At 45.3% G+C, this 11,560-nt stretch overlaps 1 protein-coding gene across 2 annotated transcripts in view; it reads right to left on the bottom strand.

Moving 5' to 3' along the window:
• LONRF3 (LON peptidase N-terminal domain and ring finger 3) overlaps positions 1 to 11,560 on the bottom strand; it is a 17,341-nt gene extending 5,781 nt beyond the window's left edge. Inside the window, exons 1-6 of one of the 2 annotated variants that reach the window (XM_014607149.3) lie at positions 10,953 to 11,560; positions 9,760 to 9,878; positions 8,149 to 8,271; positions 5,355 to 5,510; positions 3,490 to 3,724; positions 2,686 to 2,776 (exon numbers count right to left, since the gene is read on the bottom strand). In XM_014607149.3, the coding sequence (XP_014462635.2) occupies positions 2,686 to 2,776; positions 3,490 to 3,724; positions 5,355 to 5,510; positions 8,149 to 8,271; positions 9,760 to 9,878; positions 10,953 to 11,505 (1,277 nt within the window). In that variant the 5' untranslated portion in view covers positions 11,506 to 11,560. The remainder of the gene's footprint in view (positions 1 to 2,685; positions 2,777 to 3,489; positions 3,725 to 5,354; positions 5,511 to 8,148; positions 8,272 to 9,759; positions 9,879 to 10,952) is intronic. The other variant, XM_059732854.1, reaches the window with a different exon arrangement.

Genomic DNA, 11,560 nt, shown 5'->3' on the forward strand with positions numbered 1-11,560 from the left:
TTGCTTATCGTTTTCTCCCCACCTTGAATTTTGAATGTAGTTAACTAGGGAGTTCCCCGTTGCCTAGCCAGTGTGGAAGGGGGTGGCTGAAATCCTGGCTCTGCTGAAGTCAGTGGAAAATTTGCCACTTATCTCAGCAAGCCCAGAATTTCAGGTTTTGTCTCGAGGGGGAGGAGAGTCAGTAGAAGATAGGACCTTCAAAGGAAGAATTAAAAATAAAGGCCCCGATTCTGAAAACCATTACTCATTCAGTCGGCAGCAAGATTAGCTTTACATACCCAGCCAAACACAGAACAGGACCGTTTGTACTGCTAGGACACATACAATTTAATAAAATGAAAAATATCATTGCTAAATCTAATATTGGGAAATTTAATTTGGTTTGAATACAGAGCTTTTACCTTTGAATGCCCTCAAATATAAATACACAAAAGATTCATATCCCTTCAAAACAATACTATACACGGAGGCCCTTGTTTTTAAAAGCTATTTAGGATCTTAACTCTCATCACTTTCACTGTAAAGTTATTTTCATATTAATTGCCTCTCTTTTTGGCTAAATTTATGTTATATATTGTAAAGAGATCCTTTGCAGGTAACAAGCATTCAAGTGTGAAAAATATGAAGACACGTTACAAAGATTTCTCTCTTCTGTATATCAATAACATCTCAAACTAAAAAGGGAGATATTTCCAAACCATTCCCTTTGATTTAAAAATCAAAATAGGAAAAGCAAAACAAACCAAAAACCAAGTAAAACACTCTAAATGTTATATCCTAACAAGCAATTCAGTTGGACAAAAAAAAAATAATTCAATTGATATAGTGAAGTCACTTCTTAAACCACAATAATTGTTTTCTTAACCAAAAAGGTAAACCTGGTTGCTACTCTGTGTGTGTGTGTGTGTGGAAGCTGTATTCATAACTTTAAGCTTATTAATTGCTGCATCACATAAATTAAGTTTAAGAAAATAATTAGCTCTTAACAAAAATGGTCATAACCAGTTCATCACCTCTCATTAGCTGCTATAAATACTGACATTTAACAGGGGAGCATATGAAAAAAGTATCCAAAGGCCACAGCAATCTTGTTGCTAGTCAGTTATATAATCCAAATCTCCACTAGATCAGTTATTTAACAAATATCCTTTTCATTTAAATACTTAAAATACAAAATTCTAAAATACCTTTCAGTTAGTAAGTTTGCATATTTAACATCTTAGTTAGGTACTTGGACCAAGCTAGCGTCAAATGATGGCACAGAACAGGAAAATGCTTGTCAGAATACATAGTCCTGATCCAGCTCTTACAGCAGCTAATGGGAGTGGAGTTTTGCTGTCAGAGCTGGATTGAACCGCACAAGCCAGAGGTGGGTATATATATATATATCATATGGAAAGGCTTATGAATACAGCAGCAACCAAATGCTTACTCCTTCATGAGAGACTCCCTTATTTTTGCCTCTGCTTTTTGTATGCCACTGAATTGGATACAACAGCTTTGCTACTTGGGCAAATTAAATGGGCTAATAATAGCTCCTGCAGTTAATTGGTTAATAGGTCAGTAGGTTAGTAGGCATTTAATCCAAGGTATCACAATTGCTAAGTCTTAGATAAGGTATATCTGAGTTGCATAACACATAATAACTATTGAAACCAACATGCATTAGTAGCACTGGCAAGAAAGAGGCCCTGCAACAGGTTCCTTTTTAACATAGGTTTTTATATTTAAGTCGTCTTAATGCTCAGGTGTAATGATTCAGGCTATTTTTGGTTTAACAGGGAATACAAATAAGCAGGACTAATTAATTGTACTAAATACGTCTGAAAACTAGTTTGCAAAAAACCTCACAGTTTTATTAAAACAACTAAACTAATTATATGGGGAACTGAGGGGGGGTGCAAAGGAACAGAGATGTTTTCTTGGCAGCAGTCAAGGTTTTGGAGCACATGGCTTAGGCTATATCCTAGACTTCTGATCATCCTTTTGCTTTTAACAGTTTGTTCCAAGCAGAAAATCAACACAGTCTCACCACATCTTTTTTAAGGCTATTTCAATTTGTTTTGAAACAGTTTTAAGCATGGACAAACTACCTTTTCAAACAAGAAAACCCAACCCCAAATCCAGGTTTTTTTTGAGGCCAGGGTGTTCCCACCTCTCTGCAAAACGAGCCAATCAACCACTGACTAGTGAACTTTGTTTGCCTGGAAGACCTTAATATTGCTGTTGCTACACTACACTATTCACATGCAAACTAAGCATTTATACAGACATTTACTTGTCAAATATTTCTGTTATTGGGAAAAAAAAAGCACGTGGCTTAAGTTACGCTAACTGCCAAGAACGAGCGGTGGATTTCTGTGTAATACGTGGATGGGAGTCTGTGTAGCTGGTAAAAAGAAATCTTTCAGTTATGTTCCACAATGCATTTAAACCCAACAAACTTGGATGTCCTTTGCCAAGCACAAACTATTTCTCACCTGGGACATCAGAAGATCCCTATCCACAAACACTGTTCAGAACCAAATAATTAGAAGTGTGCATGGTATGGGATACAACGTTATACAGAAAGCCCCAGTTTCTAAATCAGAAAAATAAATAGCCAAGTAAATTAGACAATGTTTGTAGATTGTATCAGTGGAAGAGATATAGCTTTAAACATATCCATGAGAAAATAATGGCTACCTCATGCACAAAGAGCAATCCAGGTCAGATGGATCCACAAATTCAAAAGAAATGTGGTGCCCAGCATTAGATCCCTTGGCATCTACTGTGCCTATTATATAATTGTGGAAAAAAAATCGTATTAGAATACATAACCAGACAGTGGGGGGAACCGCTTAACATTTCAGAGACAATGCTTTATTATGTGTTTGCAAATACATCTGATTTTTAACTGTACTGTGATCAAGGACTGCATTTATTTATAAGCAATTTTTGAAATGTTAGAATCACGAAATGGAATTTGCTGCACAAGTTAATCTTGGCAGAAGTGGGCCGGACTCCATTAGCCTCAGTGGAATTTGGTCCTGTGTTGACAGAGTGCGGCCACAACCCCACACACAGTGTTGGAAGCATGCAAAAGGGCCAGATGTTCCTGTTCAATCAGTCAAAGTCCATTGAACAGCAGGAAAATCAAACCAAGGGCTTCCATGATCTTGGTGATGTTAGGAAAAAAAAAAATAAAAAAATTCCAGCATCTGTGCCTTACAAATACAGCATTTTAAAACTTGATTATATTACTGTTATCAACTAGTACCTAACCATATACGGCACTGGTAGTTGTCACGGGACTCACCACGCAACTGGTAGGCTTAATCTTTGTTGTCCCTCTCTAGATTTATTAGTGTAATTATTTTTACAGGGGGAACAGGAATAGGAAAGAGATGAAAATTGAAGTCCAAGCTTGGAGCTGTCTAGTCAGGCAAAACTCCCATCAACTTCATGAAAACAGGAGTAGGCCCTCCCTCACTGAATGAAACAGGTTACCTTTCTTTGTGCGCTTGCAGGGCACCTCAGCACTTCTCATGTCTTCAGAGCAGCACTTTCTTTTTAAAAGGCTGCATTTCTCAGAAATGAGAAAGGTGGACTCCGGGACGGAGGTGTGTGTGTTCTCATCTTCTGAGCAGTCTCTTTTAATCTCCGTCACTTGCACTGATTTTCTCAAACTAGTCACATTTTGTTCCTCGTGAGCAGGAAAACTCTTTTTGTGTTCCACATTTACCTGGATGAAAGAGAGGATCATACATCAGGAGCACAACTCCCTTACATTTTCATTCTGCAGACAACTTTGCAAGAGAAGACTCTTCTCACAGACCCACTTTCCTGCCCGGCTCTCAAAATGTTTTCCATGTTGTGGACCACCAGGAAAGGCTCTGCAAACCAGTGGCTCACAGACTGAGAACTGCTGCATCAGGGCCTTAATTTCAATCAAAACCCCTTTCCCACCAGAGCAGTCTTCCCCTTCTATCAAGCTGATAACATTCACGGTAACATTTCTTTGGTTTTATAACTTGACCATAAAACTTGAGTCAGGCAGAATTTTATTGAAGACTCAGCCTGTTAGTCATTATTACTTAACCTACGGAAAAATCCATCTGGCTGATTTTAGGTTCAGATATTTCTGGTTTCAGAGACTAGCACCACATGACTTATTTTAAGGGAGAAGCATATGCACAGAAGTAATAAAAAAAAAAATGCACCTAAAAGTCTGCACAAATAGCTAAAATGGGCTCATGGCATGTATGCTTTTTGGCTAGAACGAGTCATAAACCTGGTACTTTTTTCAGAGTACTTTTTAATCCTACTATTGCCATATAATAGTCATGAGAAATAGCACCTAACCAACATCACTAACCATTTTTCAAGTCAAATAAAGGGACCAATTTCCCAGGTGAATTTAAATGTATACGCTGGAGGTCAGTTCTTAGGCACCACAATGGTATGTGGCCATTGTGGTGCCAGGCCAGGCAGGATACACAAGGGAGAAAAGGGTTCAATTATCCCCTTTTCTCCACAAATAACCAACCTCATGATGGGATGGCCATTTAAAAAGTCTGTCTTCAGTAAGATCAAAATGCCTCCGCAGGAGACCACCACTGGTTGGGGTCTCTTCAGAGTTAAATTTTCCAAGGATTAGTAAAAAGTTATCCTACAGCTATAAAGGCATGTACATTCTCAGAGTACCAGATATGAATGCTCTAAAGATGGTCTCGATGCAAATACCTGGGTTCTAGCATCTGCAAGTATTAGCAAACTATGTCTCCAAATCAAACGTATGCAAATCCCACCTCCTTATAGTGGGCTGTATCATAGTCTCCGACTGGAATGAATTTGGATCCAAATCTATACAGGAATACCACTGCTGGCCTATCACCGGTATGGCCCAAGCCAAACCTTCTTATATCAGAAGCTCTCAAAAGGTTAGAGGTATCTCTATTCCAAGTTTCACAATAGAGGTCCTTCTCTGTTATAAACGTGGAAAACTGAGAACTTTTGTTGATTTTATCAATAGTTACGGCAATTATGACAGACTAGAAAAAAGTAGAGGGAGGGGACCCAGCCCATATAAGGATAAAGCACTCTTTTTTGAATTCTAAGATGACCTTCCTTTTTAGGCATCATTTAAATGAATCCATAAATAGCAGCTTGCTGCATCTTGCATTTTCCATTCCTACAGCTGTTCAGCTTGTTGATAACACATGTTCTGAATCTCAGCAAAAACAAATCTGGGAAAATGCATTATTCATTCTTCCAGATGTGGGGGGCAGGGGGAGAAAGGGAGGGAAAGACTCTCCAAACTGTACATAAACACACAGTAAAAGTAAGAACTTCACATCAGAGTTTAGCTTTACCTTGAGCAACCTTTGTAGGTTATGGCTGGTGCCTCCAGATCCCACTGAATTTAGAAGGCTCCCCTTTAATCTAGAGTGAGGTGACAACAGCTGCAGGATATCGGGTAAGTGCTCCTGAGCATTTCCCGGGATGGGTGAAAATAAACTAAGTAGAAGCTGTGATATAAAACAGAATACTTCACTACTTAGTTCTTCCCTTGCAATCTCTAAGGGAAAGAGCGGGGACTGCGGGGAGGGGAACAGCTGCAAGAAGCACCGTTGATTTGCAAAAGCATTTAAGGAGTCCTGGCAAACAACTGAGTAGGTCTAGGATGGAAACAAAACAGACACACACATACAAGGTGGTGCAACGTAGGCTCAAAAAGCAGAGGCTTCATTTTCAGAATTAAATGTGCCAATGTGCTATTAGGGGAATGCTTACATACTTATGAAAATCCATTAGTTCTGAAGTCTAGAGTTCTATTGAAACCTCACCCGCAGTTACTGCTGGAAGCATGTAATAGGTTTCTTAAACAAGGTAATGCTGAGTGCCATAATTCCCACTGGAGACACTTGAAGTTGAGGGCATTCCCACAGGTCCAGGCTTGATCAAATGCCTCTCACTATGCAAACAGGGGGATGTGTTCAGGGAGAAAGAGTGGGAATACAGCAAAAAGTTGCAGAGATGAAAACCATTCAGGGCCTCTGCATGTCAATACAAATGAATCTCCAACATCCAGTAGCAAAATTGTTGGCTGTTAGTGTAGCGCAACTTGCCAAATGACCACGGATATAAAATATCAAATAAGCAGGGTTAAAAAAAAATCCCTGCATTTTAAAAGGCCACAATAGTCTCACCATGCCTCTGGTCTGATCCTGCAGCATTGATGTTTGAGAAGACGGCACATCATGTATTATTAATAGTCTTCTGGAAGTCAAAAGAGATTCCTCATGTGAGTATGGGCTGCAGGATCAGACTCTCCTAAGAGTAATTTTAATGAAGGCCACTAATTACACTGAGCAGAAAAAAAAATCAGATTTGCATTGGAAGGATTTGCTAAAAGCAGCCATGTCACTGTTATGCAAACAGCTTTGGAAGTAATCCAGTAGATACTTGTATCATTGATAGACTCTCCATGTAAGCAGTTCTTCCCATAACAAAGAGCCTAGATTATCCTCAGGACCCTACTGCTGAGAAAGAAATAGCTTTCTTGGCAAAGGCTATTTTGAGTGTGAATCTAGAAATGTATCAGTTTATTACATCTTCTGGCTCTGACACACAGGAAGCATCGCGTCATCACTATGAGAGCCTTGCTTGATACAATGACAATGCATGAGACTGCATTTTAGGGAAGGAACATGCTGACAAGTCAGGAAAACGCAATAACTATTGCATCTAGAGTTGCACACAAAACATGGAAGAATAGGGCTGAAAAGTGTCAACTGTCTGGAGCACACCGATAGTTACGGGCGCTTATTCCAACAATTTCACCCACAGCGTTTAGAAAATCCTTCTCATTACAGCGCTCATCTGAGAGCCTTTCTCTTTAGCCCAAATCCACCCAACCAAATGTGGGGTAGAAAAACTGGTGCAAGTTCATATCAGGACAGTAAGGTGTGGGTTGGTTTTCACTGCAATGACCATTATTGCAGAAATTGATTATAGGCACAAAGATTACTTTCAACCAGGGCTAGCCAACTTCTTAGCAGCTGGGGGCCACACACCAGAGGCCGCACCACCAGGGTCATGCCTTCCCCATCCACCTCCCTTAGCACCACATGGGCAGATGGCGCTCCCCTGCTCCCTACACAGCGTGGCTGGGCAGTGCCCCCACCCTGGCTTCAGGCTCCCCCAGCACTGCAGGCTGTCCTGCAGCCTGGAGAGAGAAGGGAGTGGGAGGCCAGAGAGCCCAGCTGCGGTGGTGGCGGAGTGATGAGAGGAGTGGTGGTGGTGGCCAGGGGAAACAACAGTGGGGGAGGGTGGAAAGATGAACCCTTTGCAAGCTGCATGTAACCCACAGGCCATCAGCTGGGCAGCTCTGCTTTAAGCAAAACAAAAATGGCAAGCACACAAAAGCGCACACACCACGGATGGAAGCCACGAGAGCTAACACATAGAACAATTTCTAGAAGTCTTTTAAAGTAGGATTAGCAATCTTGGCAGTATCCCTCTAAAGAAAAAACACAACAGACGCTCCCTTAACTTTGTTTGCTACAGGAACAGGCTTATTTCAGATCTGTCGTATTGCCTATTTATCGTTAGTTATTAGTAACCTCATAAGCAGTTTTTAAAATAGCACTTTTCCTTTGTTTCCTCTGTTTCCTCTCATGCTTTCTCCATGTGCTGCGCTCAGAGCCACATTAGTGGCTGTGGAAAGAGTGATGCTGCTCCCAAGTGGAGTTCTAATGGTGTTGCTCTTTATTTTTAGTCTATCAGTTGATACAATATTAACTAGATACTCCCTCCTCTTCTCCAGTTGATAGCACCTGTCGAGGGTGGGAAATGTGAATACAGGGAGTCTGGGAGTCCTCTTAGCAATACTAACTCTCCACTGATTTTTAACATCTCTTTATTTCAAAGCTACAAATCAGACTGTCTACCCACTGGGGGTGGAGAGGCTCTCTTGCTATTGTCACTTAAGCTGCGCCTTAAGTACAGCAACGAACACAAAACAATTTGAACACACAGGAACAGCACTGCAGACCGTGTTTTCTCCAAGCCATCTCCACGTAATAACTTCTGCTTTCTTTTTTAAGAGCAAGCAATTATCAATATGATAAAGCAGTGAAGCTGCGCAAGATCTAAGGAACTCACCTTCTGAGCCTCTGACTTGGCTGTCTTGTTCCCAATATCCAGGGCAAGGCAGAAGAGAAACTCTCTTAAAGCTTCTTCTATTTTTCCCAGGTTAGCTAGTGCTTGTCCTTTCCTTAAGCGACCCTGAGAGAAAACAGGTCCATGATTCTAGTTTCTTTTCTCTTATCAGTTTTTTAAAGCCCGTTTGATAAAAAACCAACAGTTTAAATGTGAAGAACCAAAACACTTTACTGTGCTGAAGTTTAAATAAAACTAGGCACAAAGCAGCATTAGAACAGTCTGGGTTACCAACATAGGATCAGAGTTTGAGCTTCCAGCTAGAAACAACACGAACATTTTCCATATTTACTTCTCTTGCGAGAATATCACCTCCCTGCCTCCCACATACACGTGAAAGTTCACAGCATCTGGACCCAGTTGAAGGCTGGTACCCGGTCACTTTTCAGGACCCTCCTTTATCTTGGGAGAACCCAAGTCCACACTTTAATCCCCTCTTCTGCTTCTCAATGCTGCCTTCTTGACCGGGTTGGGCAATTATTTGGGCTCAAGGGCCACAGAGAGTTTTGGTGAGCTGTCGCGGGTCAGGTCAGTACCCCCCCACTCCACAACCACTCACCAAAACTCCCCAAGTGGCTCTGCTCCATGCTTAGCCAGGCGCCTGCAATGGGGCCGCAGGTGGGTGTGGAGCAGCATCCAGGAGCAGGATTGGCAGGTCACCTGTCCCTGCTCCCAGATGCAGCTCCCTGCCTGCCCATGGCCCCATCCCGTTTGCCTGGCCACATGCCCTGTCCATGTGGGAACCAAATGGTCTCCAGGGGGATCTTGGGATCACTGGGCAGTGACAGCACAGGGCTGGATCCCAGAGCAGAGCCACAATCTGTTCACCCCTGCCCCGTTACCGGTGCCTGTCTCAGGGACATGCAGGAAGTAGATTGTGGCTCTGTCTCAGGCCCTGGCCTCACGCTGTCACTGCCATGTGAACCCAGCCACACCTGCCTGTCCTGCTCCTGGGCACTGCCCCCTGCCCAGCCAGAGCCCCCTCCCATCCACCTGACCTGTGTAAATCCTGCCCGTGGTGGTGGGCATGAAGCAGATGGGCCAGGGCGCCTGGGCAGCAGAGCTGGGTCCAGCAGCGGCAGCAGCTGAAAGGAGCCACTGCTGCTGGGGCTGCCGGGGTCACCATGCTGCCTCACCCCCGCTGCGTGCTCGGGGTGATGTTTCTGGCCACACGCACAACCCAGGCTGCCCCCATGCTTGGGCTGAGCAGGACGGAGACACCTACTTCAGGCTGGACAAAAATCCCTCCGCAAGCTGGATTTTGCCCACCCCTGTTCTAGACAGCAGAAGGAAGCACAGTGCTCAACTTCTGGCATAACATGTAGATCTGACCTCCTCCAAGATCACAAGCAATTATGATTATTGGATCAGACTACAGTAAATGCATGCACTGCTCCTTACTTCAGCCCTTTCCTGACTCAGCGACCTCAGTCAGATCTCCATGGTGTGCTGGTCTACTGGCCTAGGGTGTTAGCAGTGTTGTAGCAGCTCTCCGGGTCAGCTCTTCCTTCCCATGGCACTGGGATAGCCAAAGATTTCAACATTAAAACTTACCTTCAACCAATATGGCTGGAGCCTACATGCCATTTCTGCATCACGCAGTGCATCTTCACAGGCTTTCAACGTAGAGTTGATCTGGGACCGGTTGCTATATAATAAGTAGTCATTTGGAGCTGTAAGCAATACAAACATTGACTTGTTATAACGACTGTAATAGCACATGGACCTGTTCTTTACAACCCTGTTTCTAAAATGATCAGGGAAAAAGCATATGTATCAGAAAAGCAAGTATTATTTAAACAACCAAGAACTCAAGCAGGCACAGCAGCTCTCTCGGGTATTCTAGCCATAAGAGGTGCAATTTGTATTACATAACCGATGGAAACACGGCAGAAAGAACATCCACAGCAGCTCGCAAACATTACCCGCTTAGGCAGAGGATCAGATTTTGGTCAATTTCCATGAACAAAGATTAAAGATGACATAATTATAACATTGCCAAAGGGAAGGCAGGAATTTAAATTAGCTCCCTTTACAAAGGGGTTAGGATCAAAGCTTTGAAAACGACACATCGGGGTCTTTTGAACCTATCATCAGTCAAGGAAATTAAATGAGAACTACCAGGATCAGATAAATATTACCTCACCCCAGCCCTGCTACGTGATGCAATACCTAGGCACAGCCTGGTCCCAGATTAAGAATCAAGTCTTTTTTTTCCTCCTCCTTCTTTCAAGTGATCCTTCATTACAATGAGATGTTTACCTTCTTTTTAACCAGCCAATTCCTAGTTAAGGTCTAGATTCAGAGGACGCGGGGAGGGCTGTACAACTAATCAAACAAAACTTCTGGTTGCACAACCCGGGTAGGGACCAGCACGGGGCTGAGCTCAGCACCGCATTACTGCAACTCCTGCGCGGTGCGGAGCAGCATCTTGCACTGCTCCGCCGGAGGGGGAAACTCTCTCTCTTTGGGTGCGGACCTCGTTGGAGCAAGCACCTGCTTTCCAAGCTTTGGGGCTGCCCCCAACACCATTTGCGAGGCAGATCCCTCTCCAAAACTAGGTCAGGGGGCTCAGCCGGGGGTGCGGGACGGGACGGGACAGGAGTCGGTCTGCAGCGGGCTGAAACCCGAGCCACCCAGGCCGGGGTCCGGCCGCCTCCCCGGTTACACAACGGCGCGGAGGAGGGGCCGGGCAGGGCCGGCCCTTACACAACGCGCTGCTCCCCTGACCTACTTCCAGCGCTTACCCAAGCTGACGGCCTCGTTGTACTTGTGCAGCGCCGCCTGCGGCTTCCGCTCCCGGTACAGGACGTTGCCTTCGTGCCGCAGCTGCGACGCCCGCGCCTGGCCCGGGAACCACTTGGCCAGCAGGCTGCTGAGCAGCACGTTGACGCGCAGCGGCTGCCCGGCCCCGGCCTCGCCCTCGCCCTCGAGCTCGGCGCCGGCCCGGCACTGCACGCAGCGGCCCGCGGGCCCGGCGCGCTCCAGGCAGCGCTTGCAGAACGTGTGTCCGCAGGGCAGCGACACGGGCTCGCACAGGAAGCCGTGGCACTTGCGGCACCTGAAGACGTCCCCGTGGCGCGGCTGCGGGGCGCCGCCGCCCAGCCCCTCCCGCCGCCGCACGCGGCGCGCCAGGCCCTGCACCAGCCGGCCCAGCTGCTCGGGCCGCAGCGGGCGGCGGCGGCAGGCGCGCTGGTACAGCCGGCAGGCCTCGGGCAGCCGCCCCCCGCCCGCCAGCGCGTCGGCCCGCTGCAGCAGCGCCCGCCACTCCGGGCCCGGGCTGCCCGCCTGCGAGCCCATGGCCGGCCCGGGCCGGGCGGGGCCGGCGGCTCCGCTAGTGCGAGCCACCCCCACG

The sequence above is a fragment of the Alligator mississippiensis genome, chromosome 8, assembly GCF_030867095.1.
Source record: "Alligator mississippiensis isolate rAllMis1 chromosome 8, rAllMis1, whole genome shotgun sequence".
Classification (NCBI taxonomy): domain Eukaryota; kingdom Metazoa; phylum Chordata; order Crocodylia; family Alligatoridae; genus Alligator; species Alligator mississippiensis.